At 32.6% G+C, this 21,739-nt stretch overlaps 1 protein-coding gene across 1 annotated transcript in view; it reads left to right on the forward strand.

Annotated features, from left to right (window-relative positions):
• Positions 1-375: 375 nt before the first annotated feature.
• Positions 376-21,739, forward strand: part of LOC134256411 (uncharacterized) — a gene marked incomplete at its 3' end in the record, with an annotated part of 48,802 nt that continues 27,438 nt past the window's right edge. The window contains exons 1-2 of the mRNA XM_062739059.1: positions 376-468; positions 3,712-3,943. Coding sequence (XP_062595043.1) covers positions 376-468; positions 3,712-3,943 — 325 coding nt within the window. The remainder of the gene's footprint in view (positions 469-3,711; positions 3,944-21,739) is intronic.

Here is a 21,739-nt window from a genome sequence, read left to right on the forward strand (position 1 = left end):
TCAAGAAATGCAGGCATGTGTGTCTTGAAGCCCAACTCATTCAAAAAGGAAATTGCATCTCTGAAGCCGCGATCCACTATTAGAACATCATCTTCTCTAAGGAAATTCATTATACTATTGGAATTTGATGTTGCTATGTGTTTAATGATTGATGCATCATTGTTTTTACCGTTTGAAAGATATGGGCCCATAACGTCAACTATGTAGCCGTCGGTGGAGGTTATGACAAACGGTTTTACTAGGGGTCTGTTTTTGTGCAAAGAATATGTGAGTCTTTGAAACCGATATGCTGAACTTTTTTGTATGAACACATAAGTCCCATCCATAACAAGGATAACTGTTTCGGATAGTGGGTCACTAAATAATTGTTTCGCGATGTCGGTGGTGTGGTCATCCACTATAGATTGGCGTGATATATGTTTAAAGCCTAAGTTAGAAGGAACAAAGTCCGTTACGAGTGCTCTTCGAGTTTGCTGAATTATTCGAGCTACTTTTCGACGACTGCTAAACCCACAGAGTGTTGCAATTACGGCATTGGAAAGGCCACATTTCATTTTAAAGAGGAAAATGCCGATTGCGTTTCTAATTGATCTTTCCCTAGAATTACGCATAGAAGTGACATGAAGATAAAGATCATTGAATTGATCTCTTGATATCCCTAACAGTGATCTGTAATCTTCATCTGACAGTGTATGGTCATCAAAAGACAATCGACGACTCTGAGAAGAAGATGCAACTTTCCTTAGATCATCGATCAATTTCACAATTTCACCAGAATTCAAAACAGTAGATCTTTTTCTAAACATTGACTTGTGGATGCATGTTGAGGATTTTATGTGATTGCTTGTTAAATGCAGAGGACAGCATCGAGCGCCAAGTGGAACAAGAATACCAAAGTTAATAAATATGTCCATTCTTGCCTCTCTCGGCATACATTTTAATAAACCTTTCTTCCTGCAAATTATACAGCTTTTATTGCACTTCCCCCCAGAAACTAAGGGCAAGTCAATACTGGTAACTGTGCTGCTCACTTTTGGGCTATCCTGTACATGTAAACGTGCTCGTGATAAATTCTGCTTCAGCGATATCCTGCAGTTGTCGCATATTGTACTTACATCTGAGGTAACAATACCTCTTGCATGAAGAACTTTGGCAACGTTAACACTGACTTTCCGTTTTCTTTTGCTTTTTAGTTGTTTTTTACAAACGCAACACCCGTACTTCTCGGGTGACACCATGTTTATGTTCACATGTCAACGCGTTATATAATGTAAATAGTTCTATTTTTTTCTTAAAAAAAAAAAAAAAAAAAAAAAACCATATGAAATCTAATTAGAATTTTTATATGTCTTAATCAAATGTATTTAATATTAAAACGTAGAAAAAAAAATTTAATCTGCTCATATTCGAACCAAAAACTTTTCATACATAAGTTACGCGTCCAGAGGCAAACCAGTGTAGCTATCCGAGACACAGTATATCTCCGTTTGTAATCATCATTTAAAGCGACAGTCCTATACGCTTGAACTTAGTCTATTTTCAAGTTGAAAAATATTTTGAAAAAGTGTATTTTTTGTTATCTCTGGGTCGTCTCTCCATTTTTTCAAAACATGTACTAAATTATACGATGAAAAATACATTCATAACGCATTTCAAATTTGTGGAGAGAAGACCCAGACACAACAAAAATATTAAAAAATGGCTCTAAAAAGGCTGGTTTTTGGACCAAAACAGCCGTATGACCATATTCATATGCTTATTCTTATAAAACCAAGTAAATATCAGGATATATTTGCCTGTTTTACATGTACTTAGAACATAACCAATGTCTAGATTTGGAAAAAAAATTATTATTCAAAAATATTTTTTCTCTCTCCCTATGTTATCCGATTCCTGCCGAATCGCTATCTTAAGCGCCCACTTTCTTTGAACTTAAAGTCAACACAGTTGTATTTTCAGAATTACATGCTTGGATGTGAATTACCTTTTTACATATGAATACTATAAAACTGATAGATTACAAGTTTGGATTTACAAACTTGCAATTAAGATTGCATTTACAAACTTACAAGTCTGGTTTTTTTAACACAATTACCCTCCATACTTAACATAACCCCGGAGCCAAGTAAGGTCACACAAGCTCTTTAATTTTACAGGGAGGTTTTAAACTAGGCCGCATTATAGGATTTTCGAATTTTTTAACAACACATCCTTTTATCTAACAAACAAGCTCTTTTATAAACAGATAAAAACACCTGCAAATATAGCAAACAATGTTTTAAATTAATAGTTTCCTATTACAATCAGTAAAATTCATCAATTAAAACAGCATAGAAATTTTAATTATCAAAATCTCTAAACCATAGATAAACAGCGTTATTTAGTTTGTCTGATTTTTGTTTAACATTTCTTTTGAGAATTTTTCACTCATGTGGAGACGTCATTACAAGTCTTGCAAGTAAAGATCTACAAACTTTCGACCTATAATCGGCACTCATGCCCATTGAGCATTGAGGGATTATTTTCCTGCCAACTTCTTTTGTTTTATGAAAGTTACTAGTACTTCCGGTTTGTAATGTCCGTGAACCCATTTCCCAGGACTCATTAAAATATCAAGAAGTCGTATATCTTAATTATAAAAATAGAACCCTCTTTCCATGAAAAAAAGGTTTTAGAGTTTGAGATACTTCAAACTTTTAAAAACTAATCAAATAACCACCAGTTTCAATTTGCAGACACATTTCTTAATGGCTATCAGAAAAAAAACCCACTGATTTATTGATCTTTTTGAAAAAAAAAAAATGGTTTTTTTTATTAAAATTGAAAAAAATGCTGTTGGATAAATATATTTTTTAGAGTTTTGATCTATTAAAAGGCTAATTATAAATAATTTAATAATTTTAGTTGTTACACGTCATTTGATTGGTGAAACGATTTTATCCATTTTGTATTACATAACTTGCCTACGTCACAATGAGTTACGTCAAAACGTATTACTCCGCTTGACTTTTAACTTTTAAAAAATGCGTTATTTCAAGCCCTTTTCCGGAGGAAAAATATGGAAAATTTGTCTAATTGTCTACATTGAAATTAAATTATAAGGAATGAAGCTTATTTCAACTTATGTTATACCATATAAGATAAGTTGGGGCAGTTATCGCTTTTTTATAAACCGCTTCGCGTAAACTCTCCCAAGTTATGTTATATCGTATAACATAAGTTAAAATGAGCTTAATTCCTTAAATAATTAAATTCTACTGCAATAATTTTTGTTGCAATTTGTTTTAGCTATAGGTTTTAGTGTTTTAGAGCTAAATTGATTGGACTCATAGTATGTATAGACTACCTCTAATAGAAAATTGATTACAACCCTGAAAGTGCTAAAAATTATAATATTGGAAAAAAATATCTTAAATATGAAGAAACATTATCTTATTATTATTTCAATACTTGTATATGTTAAAAAAAACTACATGCTGTTTTTATTGTATCTTAGAACTGAAGAAATGCAAAGCTTTTGGATTACCTATGAATAATGCAGTAAAAACAGCTCAGGATATGGATTCACTTCTACGAGTCAAGATACTTTCTGTAATTTTCCATTTTCTTTTCGTAAGTTGTCATTTTCAAAAACTAGTTGATAACAATTTGTCTTTCTTATTTAATGGCTGAGTTTTTGATTTCACCATTTTGATTCTTTTGATTTTTCAGAAAGCTGTTCATTGTAATTCGTTTTGCTCTTGGTCGGCTAGAACGATAGTCCCTGTCGAAAATTGTCCCAAGAATGAAAAAAGTACCAGTATTCGCGCACATATCAAAGCATGTGAACGTCTTGCAGATGTGCAGAATTGTACAACACCATCCAAATTTAAGTACCATTGTTTGTCTACACAGACACCTGGTATATTAGTAGAAATATGCGCTGCTGAAATGGATATAAATGGTAAATATTGAATTAAAAGTTATAAAAAAGTTTGTGTTTTTTTAAATAATCGTTTTCAAATCAAAATTCTGTATTATCCATAAGAGAAACAAGAACAATGATAATCAATGAGAATGAAATATGAGTAAAATGTGCTTTAATTTTCTAACGTAAGAATATTCAGCATGCTTACAGATACATGTAAATGGAAATTCAAATTAAAAATAAAATTCAAAAGAATGAATATCTTTACAAACAGTAACTTTAAGCATTTTTAAAACGTCATCCCTAGTTATTCAAGGCACCAGGCCTGGGAGCCATAAAACTTAGACGAGCTCACTTTTGATCTACGTCTCACTTTTCCGCTATATATTCCTTTGGAAAAAGTGAGACTGAGATCAAAAGTGAGCTTGTCTAAGTTTTATGGCCCCCAGGCCTGATCCCACCTTTGATACTTATCGGAGATAAGTGTTTGCTCTGTTCCAAGTTTGTTTTGTTTCAATGGGCTCTATGATTTTAAAAGAACAATATATTTTTTCATAATGTACGGCGAAAATTAGAGCTTAAAGCTGACCAATACCCTGTTAAAAAATGTGTAACTGACAAACCTTCGTTTGCTTGATATGCACCATTGCTATTAATGCGCACAAAGTATTTTATAATGAGCAGCTGACCAATAGTTGAATGAATAGCAACGTTTACGCCAAATACATGTTCATATTTTACTTACAATGATTCAGGTCAATCTGTGATCCTGCCAATGGAGCGCAAAATAAAATAAAATGTTCTTATGCAAAAAAATAAGGTGTAAAGACAAGAAAGACAGTTCCACCGGCCCTCAAAAAGTACAACGTGTGATTACCAATAATTTTACATAAGAAAATTATTACTTTTATTTACAAAGTATGCTATTCTTTCATCTTAAATCCCGTAAACGTTCAGAAGAAAGCAATTTGCAGAACTGAAAGCAATTAAAACAAAAATATGTTTAATTTGGTCTAAAAGATAAATTTCTCGTTATTATGGAATTTATCTCTGATCGGTTGGCAAGGGATGCTCATTCCTCCATGGGCATCTGATCCCACAGCTGATGTTTTGGAGGCCCGTGTTTGTTCTGCTCCTATTTTGTATTGTTTTATGGATTTTTGATCTTGAATACTGCTTGTCATCTACATATGTTTCATCCACACTTTTCAATCTCTGAATTCCATTTTTCAAAGCTTTTAACGCTATGATATGAAAAAAAGTTTGAGAAAATTATACATTGAAGTTGTATACTTATTATCTTTACTGGGTATAAAGTTCCTTTTTCAGTATAGGGTATTGGGTAGACAATTACGCAGTAGTAAACAACAGGAATCTATGTTGTTTTCTACCATTGGGAAATACGCAAAATATTTTTTTATTAAATTAAATTAATTTATAAATATTTATGTATATGTTACTTTATCTCTTTCAAATTGTGTTTGGTGTAGTGTCCCGTTCGTCTGTATACATGTAAATCAAAGAGGAGATCACTTAACTGCATAAATTAATATGGATACCATAAAAACTCTGCAGCTATCAGTGATTACGGCTCTCCTGAGATTCTTTTACACCTAGCTGTGTCCCTAAGGTGTTAATAAGGCGTTTAAATATTTTAGCTCATCTGAGCTGCATGTAAAAACTAAAGTGAGCTTTTTCTGATTCCTTATTCTGCGCGGCGTTCTTTTGTCCGTCCGTCTATTTTCAACTTCTTCTCAAGATCTAGAGGAATTGGGCTGATTTTAACCAAACTTGGAACAAAGTATCCTTGGTTAAACGAAAGTTTAAATTGTAAAAAAATGCCCAAGTACCCTCACAAGGAGAAATATATAATTTAATTTCTATAAAATACTTCATTCTGATTGGATGAAAAATTCTTTTGATAACTGCATCAATAGAATCTAGAGTTCACTTGTACTAAGCAGCCGGAACTACTTTGGCAGTCTTTACATGTATATTCCCACTTGCAGATTATTTATTGAAGGAATAATTAAATATCTTTACTTTAATGCATATTTTCCTGATTTTCGAAACCTGTCCGTTACGTTCCTTACTTATTTTCTACTTTCGTTTCTTTTTGAATTATCCCCCTTTGCTAAACAAATCAAAGCGTCTGCATCACAACATTATAGCCTGCAGTTTTGGGAAATATGGGGAGAAATCGGCATACTTTTGTTAATCTTTGACTTTGAGAAATCTTGTATGAACAATGGAACTCTGGTGAAATGTGTCTTATGCTACAAAAGCGGGGGAAACCGTTTATCTGTTAAATCTTGAGTAGAGAATGATCGAGAAAAACGACACAAAATGAATGAAGACGGAACTCTATTAATCTTAAACAGTCGACAGCAGACTCCTTCGGGTTTTACAGTGTTGACAGGTTGTGATACGTATTTTATGTTCGGTTGTTCAGATGAAAAGATGCGCAAATGAAATCCAAAATTTCTGTCACCTAGAACTGTGAAATGTAAATTATTTCAGAAAATTATGGTAACGACACGACACTAATAGATAATCTTTATTGTATGGGTCAATCAATACAGCAGAAAGAAACAAAACAAAAGAGAACAATGAATTATATATACAATATCCATATAGAAATTTATCTCCCAAATGTTACACCGATGTGGACTTTCCATTTCTCAACTCTAATGATTGTTTTATAAAAAAGCAAACAGCCGGTTTAACTTCAAGTGTTGGATTTAGTATATATTCCAGTTTCTGTGAAGGTGGTTTAAGGTAAAATGAGGAACAATATCTAACATAGCTTTTATAAGTTTATTCCTTGCTTGTATATTCAAGTTACACTGTAGAAAGAAATAAGATTCCTCATCAATAGTATTACATGATGAATATAATCTTTGTTCTCGGGGTATTTTTTTTTATGCCTACCAGTTTTTATCATTAGGCAGTGGTCACTTGTTCGAAATTTAGTTTGCATTTGTCTACTCTTAAAACTATTTTCAAGCATAAGATACTCTTCCATTTCGACATTATGTTTTATTTTACTGTACAAGTATAGTTTTGAGTTTTTTTTGTAAATTTAGATACCTTTTCCATAGTTTGATCTTTATAATTATCTAGTACAATTTTCTTCAATTTCTTTTTAACTGATTTTCCAATTTTGTCAAATTTTTTATCTTTCTTCTTGTAGTCATTACTATTTAAATTATAGAGAACGTTTCTTCGTTAGAGCCATTTTGAATTTTAGCAACATACGTTGTTGTGATGCACTCGTGTGCACGATTTTTGAATGCGTACATTTCATAGAAATTCATTTCATAGAAAAGTTAAAGAAAATTTCATTTTTAGAACTTAAAATTAAAATTAAATGATAAGAATGCGCATTGATGAAGTTATCCGTCCAAACTTTTTCTTCGATACTTCGACCAAAGAAAAAAAATATTATATTCATTTCTTAAATCAAGAAAAGTCAAAAATAGGATATCATTTAAAAATCTTCTTTTAGAGAACCACTAGGTCAGAAAAGCTGAAAATTATGTGGAAGCATCTAGGGGAACGGTATGATATAGATTCTAAATCGTAGAAATCATGACCACCTGTGTTAGGACAGTGCAGCGTTAGGGAATAGGGGTTTTACATTCAAATATATACAAACAAACTTTTAAGAATTGCCTTCTCAGAAACCAATGGGCCAAAGAATGTGAAACTTATATGAAAGCATCCAGGAGAAGTATAGATTCTTAATAATAGAAATCATTACCCCCTGGGGTAGGGCAGGGTAACAACAGGGAATCCAAGATTACATTAAATTATATACAAAAAACTTTAAATAACTTTGTATCTATAACCAATTGGCCAGAAAACTTGTAAAGTATACAAAGGTATCATGGCAATACAGATTCTAATTTTTTTTCTCAAAATCATGACAACAGGAGGTAGGACAGGTCCTCATTAGGGAATCCAAAATTTACATTGAAATATATAGGAAATACGAGGGTCGTTAGAAAAGTTCGCGGACACATTGAATTACGGAAAATCTATTGAGTACTGTGAAGTATGACCTATATCTGAATAAATTCCTACATTTTGTTTATTTGTATGTCAAAAATCAGGTCCATATAATAAAATCTTGAAAATTTACAACGATTTTTACTATGAGGTTATGGGATTCATGGAGCAATCACTTGACGTAAGGCGACGTTACAACCAGATTTCAACCCGTTAACCTTTGTCGCAGTTCTATAAATCTTAAGATTTTTCTGATCTTTTTTCTACTTTAAAATTGAATATCTATATCAAGAAATGCTACTTTTCTTCGACAATGTCTTTTGTACTGATTCGGATATTATTGAGATCTTAAAAAAAGTTTATGCAGTTAATCAGTTAATCGATCAGGTATGGAAACTATGCATTACCATATAGGCGCAACGCAACGTCCATGCGATACGGGGGTACTGAAGTATCGCTGGAGATAATCTTTCAAAATGTCAATCCTTCCATTCTTATGAAGCTACAACCATTTGAAAACTTCTCCTTTGTAGGTGTAGGAAATTCCCGGCAGCATGTTGAACATTTTAATCTCTTTTTAGACATTTTCCAGTCTGCATACATAATTTTTACGTAGTGCAGTGCTCCATGACGCTCAATGACGTTCCGATTTTTGACTGTGTTTTTACGCAATGATCGTATACAAACGGCTATAAAATAGTCATATACCCTCCAATTTAGTTAAAAATTTCTCCCAGTGATGTTTCACGAATACTTTAGCGGCAGGTAAAATATCATAAATCTCTTTGCGCTACAATTGTGCAATTTTTAATTTTAATAAAGAGTCTTTGTGATGTAAACGTGCCAAAATGTAGCATGCTCCGTGAAGCAAGTTTTATCAAAATAAAAAAGCTGTATATTTTTTAATAATCACCGGAGAGAAAAAATTTCTTGTATATTTATTGGAAAAAAGGTAAAGATTCTATCTGGAAAGTTTGACCGGTTTCGTGGAAATAGCGCGCTCACAATTGAACTTGTCCGCGAACTTTTCTAACACCCCTCGTATCTTTAAAAATCTTTTCAAAAACCACTAGATCAGAAAAGCTAAAGCTTATGTGAAGGCATTTTAGGGTTGTATAGATTCTAAGTTATCCAAACCCTTATCCCTGGAGTCGGGTCGGGTCACAATATGTATTACAAGGGAGAATCTGGTAATAAACAACATGACAAAGTTACTCATGTAATTAATGTGACCCATTGAACTCTTGTTCAATTTGCCTTGGAGTCGTATGGAAATCGCACAAAATTCTGTAATTTTTTCACAATGTGAAGATATCAAGGCGTCCCTAATGCGGCCAACGCGTTTCTACGGAGTTCTCGCGGCGTGTCCCTGCGTTCCCACAGTGAAATATTCTTTCATTCAAACTGAATGATTTTAGAATTTAGTACTAAATTATTAACATTTTTAATATTTAGAGCCTTCAATTTCATTCTTTTATTTCATTATGTACATAAAAAAAAATAAATAAATACAATGAAACCTGTTTAAGATTTAAGCAATATTACCCAAAACCAACAAAACCTACAGTGCAATTAGTTCTTGTATAATATCCATTTCACAGATCTACTTCTAACACTTTGATGCTCTTGGCCAGGAGTGCAATGCTTACGTTAGAATTATTGCTGATCAAATGTGATGCCATTGTTCATGATTAATTAGAACTCTGACAACGCTCAAACAACACTGTGGGAGCACATTGTGATCGTCAACGGACGCGGATAAAACGCCAAGGAGTTGGAATGGTCGCAGTGACAACTTGTTGTCGTGTTAAATCAAACTAAAAAAAAAAACAAGACGATTAATCTCATTAGAAGCGCTAAGACGTGCGATTGAAACGCAGTGACATCATTATGATTATCAAGGACTCTAAGTACTGCGTTGAAGCTGTGATCATTTGCGTTTTCAGGACAAAGAACATGTTTTTTAAAAATAAGAATACTTATTAACTAAAATGTTCAGTTACTCTTACTTTAATACGAACGGTTTAACGTCACATTGAAACCGATCAGACCCACAAAGCCATACGTTCGTCGTGTAAAAAAACATGTATTATGGTAGATGGTTTCAACTAACAAAGATATCTTATTTATGAATGTTAATTTTATATAGTCAGTCGCGTTATCCAGTTAATTCATTCCTTTTGTTTTATACATAAGTTAATTTATTTTTAAAACGTACTACCTTATGCCTACTTAGAAAATATTTATTAAAACATGTTTACTTAAAATATAACCGTGTAACGGGTAATTATTTTTACATGCAGTTGATTTTTTATGGGTATTATAAATCCGCTAAATGTGAACACGTAAAATTTCACAAAAGTAAAAAAAAAACCGCCTCGCCTTATTTTTTAACATAATGCATGAATGTACTATATTATTTGCTTATATTTATGGAACGCCGTAACTGCCTTATGTGGAGAACTTTCATTATATGATGGTATTTTATCTTTATATGATGGTATTTTATCATTATATAATGGTATTTCGTCATTATATGATGGTATTTTGTCATTATATGATGGTATTTTGTCATCATGTGATGGTATTTTATCTTTATATGATGGTATTTTGTCATTATATGATGGTATTTTGTCATTATATGGTGGTATTTTGTCATTATATGATGGTATTTTATCTTTATATGATGGTACTTTGTCATTATATGATGGTATTTTATCTTTATATGATGGTATTTTGTCATTATATGATGGTATTTTATCTTTATATGATGGTATTTTATCATTATATGATGGTATTTTGTCATTATATGATGGTATTTTATCTTTATATGATGGTATTTTGTCATTATATGATGGTATTCACTCTTAAAAAAGTTTTACTAAGTAGTCATTTTTTACTTGAAATAACAAAGATAAGTAAAAAATAATTACTAAGCATTTACTTAAAATTTTAAATCAATTACTAAAATGTACGTCAATTACTAAATTCAAATGTTTTACTTGATTTTTGTATTTTAAAGAATTGTTTTACTTAAACACTAAAAAGTTTTACTTAGTAATTTATATTTACTTAAATTTGTGTATATAAGTAATAACATTACTTGGCCTTTACTTAGATTTTACCACTATTAACTATATAACTAATATTTTTTGGCACCCGTAAACGAAGTTTCGGGGGTATATAGTTTTTGTCGTGTCCGTCTGTCTGTCTATCTCTCTGTTTGTCTGTTTGTCCGCAAAAAATTTAACATTGCCCATAATTTTGATTTAGCGGAGCTATGACTTGTATATCTCACAAGTCCATTCCTTTTGACAAGACCTTTCTTTGAGTATCACCAAATTTGAACTTTTGACCTTGACCTTGGAGTTTGACCCACTTTTTCAAATTCCAAACTTTTTCTTTAGCCATATCTTTTTAACAGTAAATACCAGGACATAAATACTTCACATATATATTCTTTGTTGAAAAACCTTTCATTGGATACCAACAACCATGACCATTTGACTTTGACCTTGGAGATATCAATCCTTGTGAAAAAACTTTAACCTTGGCCATTAGTTTTGAACGACAAGGGATAGGGCTTTTATATACTTACATATATGTAATTCCTGTGAGAAGACCAGTCATTGGATACCAAGAACTTTGACCCTTTGATATTGACCTTGGAGTTTGACCCACTTTTAAAAAGCAAACCTTGACTTTAACTTTAAAAGGGTTAGGGTTAGTGCATTCATACTTTACAAATTTCATCCTTGTGACAAGACATTTCTTTGGGTCCCACCAAATCTGACCCTTTGTCCTTGACCTTGGAGTTTGATCTACATTTCAAAATTGGTAACCTTGACCATAACTTCTGAAGGGTTGGGGCTAGTCTTTCATATTTCAGATATGTATTTTTTTGTGGCAGGACCTTTCATTAGATACCAATAACATTGACCATTTGACCTTGACCTTTGAGATATCAAGAAATACCAATATATTGAATTTGCATAAGAAAAAAGTATAACCTTTGCTATATTGCCATACGGGGGGCATCAGTGTTTCACACATCTTGTTAAAATCGTATTTAATTGGTTTACTTAAAACAATAATTTATTTACTGAATCAAAGAGAATTCAGAGCAGTTTCAATACAAATAATTACTTAAAAATGGTAGTCTAATCACTATCAGGATTGAATTCTTGGCTTCCATATTAATTGTCTGTGAGGAGGAGTTATCTTTCTCCTAAATATTCCTTCATGTAAAAAAAAAGTCATACTAATTAAAATGCTGTATTAAGTACTTGAAACTTTAAACCAGTTTTAAAATAGTCCTTAAAAAGATACAACTTATTCAATTTATAAGGTTTTGATGTTGGAATTAAATGTTTTATTGTTAAATATAATAAAACAATTACAAATAAATTGGCAAAAGAAATAGAAAGTATTGTTACCATTCCATGTACATTACATCTAATTGACTACTCAGAAAGCTCAATTAGGACATTGAGATCAAGAAAACTGTGATTAGTCATACATTTTGTACTTTCATAGTTACATGTATCTACTTTATTTGAGGGTCGATACCTTGCAGGTTATCTTGTGAATAATGTCGATTTTAGTAAATATGATAAGTATTTCATTTACTTAACATTCTCTTAAGTAATAACATTCTAGATTTTAATTAATTTCAGAATTACATTTACTTAGTAATAATTCATAAAATCTAGTAAATAGAAAGCATATTATCTCTAAATTAAGTAATAATAATTTACTAAAAATGAGTAGTTCATTTAGTAATATAATTCCTATTAAGTATTGATACTTAGTAAATCATTTTATAAGTAAATGAATTCATCCTTATTACTAATTATGTTTACAATTACTAACCATGATAGTCGTTTACTTGCTATTCTGACTAAATGGATTACTAATAATTACTAGTTTTTCTTAATCTAATATCTTATTTTAAAAACAACAAGTAAAACTTTTTTTTAGAGTGTTTTATCTTTATATGATGGTATTTTATCATTATATGATGGTATTTTGTAATTATATGATGGTATTTCGTCATTATGTGATGGTATTTTGTCATTATATGCTACTACTTTTCTTCTTTATACTACTTTTCTTCTTTATACTACTTTTCATTATAGGATAACCGTCAAGCGAAAACAACCCCTAAGTCAAAATTTTGACATTTTGAGTTGTTTAGTGATCCTGATAGACAATTTTCTCCTTTTTCAAATGATATATAACATGTTTTGTTCATAGACTAAATATTAGTGAAATTTTTCAGAATAAAAATACAAATTCTCCCTCATGACGCTGTGATTTATCGGATAACGTCGATTACTTTGTTCTCATATTTCCATGTTTGTGTTATAAATCATGCACAAGAAAAATCACCTTGGACAACAAATGACATTAAATAAGTGTGATTTTTATTTAATAATTTTGTAATTGTTCCTTTTCATGAGCGATATTTTTAGCATTTTAGAAGAAAAATCAGGTTTTTATCCCCCCCTTTAAATAGAAACACGAGATCACAAAATGTTTTGTTTCTTTTTACAACCATTGGTGTCAGTTTATTTTATCTTTTAAGGGGAAGAGGTCTATTGTGCATTCAATGCCCTTTATCTTTTAATATGGTCTATGCTCGTAAAATCTAGACGGAAAACTCGGATTCATCTAAACCTAGATACTTTAAGCCCCCCCCCCCCCCCCCCCCCAATACACAGTTCAGATCAGATAGATGGTTTCAATGCTTTTTTGTTTCAGAAGATTTTTCGTCTTTGTTATTGAACAATTTAAACAATTTCATGATCATGGTATGTCGAGTCGACATATGAATGAAAGTAACTGTTGCTAATTGATAAAACGTAGATGTATGTTGTCGATATCTAAATTTAAAAGACCACAGAAAAACTTTCCTGTTTTTCTGAAACTATGTCTGCTAATAAGGGGCATTCTGATAACAAACGGCCCTATCATTTTCCTGAAGAGATTGATTGTATAACATTTCATGTTCCTCTTGATAATTTTTTTTACTCATATGGAGACGCCAATGCTTTCCAGTGGAGAAAAATTTTGTCCTGTACTCGGCACTTAGGGTCATTGAGCAGGTAGGGATCTTTTTGTGCCGGCGCCTACTGCGGCTTGGGAACTCAAGGGCCGGTCTCCATGTCCTGCGGTGGGATTCAAACCCGCGACGAGAGTGAGAGAGCACATTATTTCACACATGAATTAAATCAAGGCGTTCGTCAAAAATACTTTCTGTTCTTGTTTTTTTTTTACTAAAATCAGGGGACGTTTTGACCAATATTTGGGGGCAGTATTTTTTCTATAAAATTATTTTTATTAGGGGGCGCTTTGACTAGCTCCCCTAGACGCTTACACTGAGAATTGCGGAACAGCAAATTAGTGCAATCGCAACTTCTCGGGCCTTTGCGGCTAGCGGAAAAACGACCTCGAATGTATATGGAAGACGCCATGACAACCCTCCTTTTTTACGATCTTTGAAACAAATGCATAGAGACCTTTTATCTGTGGAATATGGAGTTTAACTTCAGTGCAATGATATTACTTAGAATAAACTATAGAAGGGGCTTCTAAATTAGTCTATCCTATATTTTAATAAACAGGAAGATGTATAAAATTTTAACATCCGGTGATGTTAATACATTCGAGGTTGTTTTTCCGACCTCTAACGGAAAGATCCGAGATGATGCGATTGCGAATTAGTGCTATAGAGGCAGGCGTCTGGATGATTGAGACTACAAATAATGACGAAAAAGTAGTAGCATATAATGAAAAGTAGTATAAAGAAGAAAAGTAGTATAAAGAAGAAAAGTAGTAGCATATAATGACAAAATACCATCATATAATGACAAAATACCATCATATAATGATAAAATACCATCATATAAGATGAAATACCATCATATAATGACAAAATACCATCATATAATGATAAAATACCATCATATAAAGATGAAATACCATCATATAATGACAAAGTACCATCATATAATGACAAAATACCATCATATAATGACAAAATACCATCATATAAAGATAAAATACCATCATATAATGACAAAATACCATCATATAAAGATAAAATACCATCATATAAAGATAAAATACCATCATATAATGAAAGTTCTCCACATAAGGCAGTTACGGCGTTCCATATCTATTGCTATTTAGCTTAGTACACTGTATACTTAAGGATTAACTGTCTTATTTCTCGATTTCATGATGTGATCAATCGATTGGCTTGCCGAAGGCGTTTATGCATAAAATTATCCCGCAAGTTAATCGATTGATCATCGCCATAGAATTGAACAATCTGACAGTTATTCCTTATATTTACATGCTTTGATTCCACCAATCCATGTGCTAGCTGTTTTTCCCGCCCTGTGGGTTTTTTTTAATGGAACCGCGTCAATACACTTACAACTTCTAATTTTATCTCAGACAAAGACATTGGAAATGTTAAAATTGTCAATTTAATCATGATTGTTTGAGTTCTCTCTTTAATAATTTTTCCCTGTAAACTAAAGACAAGCACGTGGTGCGCAAAAGTCGTCTTATAATGTGAATTAAAAAACAGAAATAAATGAAGGATATGTGATATATAAAGGTAATTGAATGAACAAACATACCATAATTAAATGAATCGACATTCGTTATGAAGGGAACAAGAAGATGGGCGAATAAGGCGGGCAGAATGCCTATAGTTCGACAGATAAGAAGTGAAAATTTTTATCCCAATTGAATCCAAATTTTACTTGATATTTCATCTAATATTAAAGTATACTTTATGTAAAATCTCTACAATTTACAAAAATCTCACAAAGACTGAAAATATTTGCCCATGAAAAAGCTTACACACATTAAAAAGAACAAAAGCGATCATTTTCTCATACTTAAACAAAAATTTTTAATATTGGTGGGTCTTCTCTCCATTTTTTGGAAAGATGATCCTAAAAGTGTGCAATAAAATTCACATTTTTTGATTTTCAAAAACATGGAGAGAAGACCCACCATACCTTAAAAGTACACTTTTATGACACAACATTAGCATCTTTCCGAGAAATACTTGAAGTCCTTTAAGTCGCGGGTCATATCACAAACATGATTTAAATGCCTCATATCACTATGAGCGGTGTAGCATAGTGGTTAACGCGTTAGTCTCGAAGCAGTATGCTATTGATACGTCAGATTTTTATTGCTAGGGTTCGAATCCCACGAATACCAACTAATAATTTATGACAGAAAATTTTTTACGATATTTTTTTCTCTCTCAGAATTTTTTTTTTCCTCATAATTCCTAAAAATTTCAATAATTATAAGTTAATTCAAATAATCAATTCACATATTTAATATGATTTCTTAATATCTGACGCTATAGGCATTCTGCCCGCCTTGTTCGCCCATCTTCTTTCGTTTCAATTTAATGTCGGGTTGTTCAGACACAATTACATGAATAAATGCTAAAACTGAAATTTACGGAAGCGTATTGTTGCCACTTGAAAAAAAATATTGTAAGTCGTACGTACGACATAATAAGTCGTACGTACGACATAGTTAGTCGTACGTATGAGATACTTAGTCGTACAAACGAGATACTATGTCGTACGTTCGACATAATAAGTGGTACGTACGAAATAATAAGTCGCACGAACGACATAATAAGTCGCACGAACGACATAACAAGTCTTATGAACGACATAATATCAAGTCATATGAACGATATAATAAGTCGTACAAAGTAGATAATAAGTCGTACGTACGAGATAATAAGCCGTACGAATGAGATACTATGTCGTACGAACGACATAATAAGTCGTACGAACGAGATATTTTGTCGTACGTATGACATAATAAGATAAGCCATACGAACCACATAATAAGTTGTAAGAACGACATAATATTAAGTCGTACGAATGACGTAATATTAACTTGCATGAATGACATAATAAGTCATACGAACGACATAAGTCGTACGTACGACATAATAAGTCGTACGTACGACATAGTTAGTCGTACGTATGAGATACTTAGTCGTACAAACGAGATACTATGTCGTACGTTCGACATAATAAGTGGTACGTACGAAATAATAAGTCGCACGAACGACATAATAAGTCGCACGAACGACATAACAAGTCTTACGAACGACATAATATCAAGTCATATGAACGATATAATAAGTCGTACAAAGTAGATAATAAGTCGTACGTACGAGATAATAAGCCGTACGAATGAGATACTATGTCGTACGAACGACATAATAAGTCGTACGAACGAGATATTTTGTCGTACGTATGACATAATAAGATAAGCCATACGAACCACATAATAAGTTGTAAGAACGACATAATATTAAGTCGTACGAATGACGTAATATTAACTTGCATGAATGACATAATAAGTCATACGAACGACATAAGTCGTACGAACGACATAATATTAAGTCGTAAAAAAGACATAATAAGTCATACGAACTAGATAATAAGTCGTACGTACGAGATAATAAGTCGTACGTTCGACATAATAAGTCGTACATACGACATAATAAGTCGTATGAACGAGATACTATGTCGTACGAACGACATAATAAGTCGTACGAACGACATAATAATATATTCTACCATGCGACCGTTGGGGCGAGCGCAGTTATTTACTATATAAAAACTTTACATAGCTTTTATTAACTTGCACTGCCTATCTCAGTGTATCTTCAGTTCAAAAAAAAGAAAAGAAAAAAAAGAAATCACTTCTCAGAAGTCGGGATCGAGATTCCGAACTTTTCGGCAGTTTCCGACTAAAATCGGAAATACCCGAAAGTATGACGTCAAATAAAAAGTCCTGTTAACGATAGTTTTGTGGCATGGATATTGCATTAAATCATTGTTTGTAATTTTTTTCAAGTAAGTTGTTTCTATGTTTTAGCCTCCATGTTGCTATGCACCGCAAAAAATTATTGGGAGTTTGGAATTTTTTCACGCGATGAGATAAAAATTTCTTGGAACAGTGTGCAGATTTCAAACAGAATTTCCTCCGTTCTTACACGTTAGTCTATTGAGCTCGCTAAGCGAGCGGCGCTTCGCGCCGCCTCGCTAAGCGAGCAATTAAGTCCTTCGAACGACATAATATTAAGTCGTACGCACGAGATAATAAATGGTACGTACGAGATAATACGTCGTATGACGACATAATAAATCGTACAAACGAGATACTAAGTCGTACGAACGACATAATAAGTCGCACGTACGACATAATAAGTCATACATACGACATAATTAGTCGTACGAACGAGATACGATATGTCATATGACACTATGGCGGACGTACGAGATAATAAGTCGTACAAACTACATAATAAGTCGTACGTTCGACATTACAAGTCGTATGAAAGAGATACTAAGTCGTACGAACCTTATTATATCATGAATAGACGGGCGTGCCAATAGTTGTGCTTTTGATTGATAAAACAGAAGAATCAAATTTCATATATACAAATGTAACTTCAATCTATTTAACAGTTTAAAAAAGTCAATGTTACAAGTTGACTTAGAAGTCCAATCCAAAGCAGCCCCCGTCCACCCTTCAAAGAATCTGATATTTTGATGGGTCTTTATCGAAGGAATATTATAAATAAAGCTTTTCAGGGGGTACCGATGTGGGTGAAAAGTACAAAAAATTTTACAGTGGCCTGGTTCGAATCTCCTGGTGGCACATGTTTACTTCTATAAAAACGGGCTTGTGTATTTCACTTCATTTTCCTCTATCAAAAAAAAAACACAAAACATGAATGACATATGGTTGATCCTATAGTATACGTCCCCCAAAAAACAATAAAATGCGTGAATAATCTAATACATTTAATCTTGGAAAAGTTTCCAAACGAATCAAATAAATATTAGGATCTCCCCTGGTTTGTGGTTTGGTATGATTTTTATCCAACGAGTTGTGTGTTTTCTATCCCCGAGCCTTGGCGAGGCGATGGGAAACGCACAACGAGTTGGATAAAAATCATATCAAACCACAAACCATGGGAGATTCTTTTTATCACATATTTTTGTTCACTATAAATGTGCATTTTGTCTTTATTTCTAATTCAAAGCTCCCTAACAGTTACCTCGGATCAAATATCATAATAAATAAAATTACGCTGTATGAAATGGTTCGTACTAAAATAAAAGAAAGAAAGTATTTCACGCTTTATTTTTTTTAATTCATGAATAAAAAATTATTCAAATATATCAAATAAAGTGAAATTTGACAAATTAAGCCATTCTCTCCATCATGCACAAGTATTTGTTTATTAGCATTACGTCACGAGGCGTAGGAATACATAGTGTTGATATGAAAACGATATCACATGAGCTATATCAACGGGATAAAGGTGAAAATATGTGATAAAATGAAATCGCAGAAGTGGTAAAATTATGTGAGGGACAGAATAGCTTCTAAATTTGATTTTAAGAAGATTATATACAGTATCTATTAAACGAAGATAACATTTTTGTAACAGGTTTTACGTATATGATCAGCTTGAAGACCTGGGGGCCGTTACAGAAAGCATGCTATTTAGATTTTAAATGACTTTAAGCAAATTTGCCACCCTAAAATTAATATATATTTACATGAAATGTTTCTTTATCAAATAAATAAGACGTAAACTATAATTTGATAAGAAAAAATTGATTTATTTCAGCTGTTAAATTCGATCATTTTCTTCTAAAGGAGAGCAATATTGTCTAAAATGGCAACGGACACCCCCCCCCCCCCGCCCTCTTAAGTAGGGTTGCGGTTACAAAGTGTTCACCTAGAAAAATAAAGAAATAAAAATTTCTTGCAGTGAAGTAGTAGCATCGTTTTTGAAAGGGGAAAGGGGGCATCCAGAGATAAAAACTTACCTGAAAAAGTTGACAAGTAGAAATTGCCCTAACAAGTTCCAACTTCTTTCAGTACAATTTTCCCCCATATAACAATACAATTATGGACTGTTTAGAAGGGAGACATCACCAATAATCAGGTCTGAGTAGGGTTGTCACCCGAGGGCGCTTGTCTCCCTTTTAAAAAGTCCATAATAGTTTTATTATCCTGAAAAATATACTTGTATAAATTAGATAGAGTAGAAAATAGTAATCAAACCTCTTTTCTTCTACTCTGCTCTTATTCCATACATTCAAAATATGTCAACAGACAAATTTGACGTCATCGTTAGAATTTATTGTTTACCGATCCCGCATATTTAGCAATTGTACTTATAAAATAGGATTTATCTCGCTTAAACCACTGTTGTTTCATTCAAAGGGCGACAACACAGTTGTAACCCTGCATGCTTGCTTACGCTATTTCATTGTCAACTGAAGGGAGATAACAGTTGTCACCTTGTGCGTGAGGGAGACATCACGAGTTGTCTCCCTGCACGTGACCTGCTAGATAAACCAATCAGATTGACTGTATAATTCTGAAGGATAATAATACTACATGTACATTATCATTATTTCACTTTACTGTATCACAAAGTGGGGGAAGGGACAACCGGCCTTTCAATGCAAATTTTAAACAATAATATTGCTACGTGCCTGTTTTAGTAATATGCATATCTATACATTGTGTCCTTATTATCTACAAATTCTCATGAAATGTTATGCAACTGTTTAAGAATAATTATGCTTATAAAAAATAAAGAAATAAAAAAAAAAGCACTGACGGACTAACTGACGGGCCAAAGACATTATACCACTCGCAACCATCGGCGCAAACCACGGCCAAAATGTACGCTCCTCTCCCATCTGGTCGTGGTTGAACGAGGAGAAAATTCTTCGTAGTTCATTAAAATATTGACCAATGCAAGTAAAGCATAGTCGGATGATGAACTTTAGCGCGACCTTTCAATATCCAATCGCAGTATAGGAAATATTTCTTGTATACTGTTGACGTCAGTTGTTGATTTCGATTGCGATGGAAACAAAACTTGCCACTGACTGAATATGACGTCACAATAGAGAGGCGTAAATATTCAAGATTACGACACTTTTTGTGATCAAGCAGCCACGGGTAGGAGAGAGGTATATATGCCGACTCTGGACCGTGGCTTGAGACGATGACTCACAACTTGTTGATATAAAAGTAATTTATAATTTCTCTCTACATTTAAACACTCTTTCAGACTTTCTAGACGATATCCTAAATAGGAGAGCATTTACTCTTGATAAGACCATTTTAAGCCCGAAATTAATAAGGCTTTGAAAATAGGCAAAGTCACGGGTACAATCAATATATTATATTGAATAAAATCTTTACCCTTCCTAGTCTATAATTTATAAATTGTAATAAACTAACAGTTTTGCAGATAAATATGAAATAAATTATGTAAAATCCCAAGTTCGAATCGGGCAGAGGTAATAAACTTGCTTGATTTGAATTTTCTGCAATCCAACAGACAATTCAAATCAAGCGAGTTTATCGCCCGTAGAAACGAATATAAAGGGCTAGAAGGTTGATACAATAAACATATTGGTTAAATAATGTGTTTAGAATTAGGGATAGACCAATGCTGGAAAGTGTGAAAATTCTTCCCAAAATGCGTTTAAATCTTGCGCCGTAGATTGCACATTATTTAAGGAATGTTTTTAGGTTTTGTGTGAGTTATTGGTGTGTGAATCACACAGACTTGCCACGAAGTGCGCTTCATGAAAAATATGCCTACGTGCAAATCTGTGTGATTCTCACACCAATAATTCACACTAAACTGAAACACATTCTTTATGTTTGGAAGCAACTAAAATATACTTAATATTTGAATTTCTTGCT

Source organism: Saccostrea cucullata, unplaced genomic scaffold, assembly GCF_032062105.1.
Source record: "Saccostrea cucullata isolate Sc308-1 unplaced genomic scaffold, CSIRO_AGI_Scuc_v1 ctg1509, whole genome shotgun sequence".
NCBI lineage: Eukaryota > Metazoa > Mollusca > Bivalvia > Ostreida > Ostreidae > Saccostrea > Saccostrea cuccullata.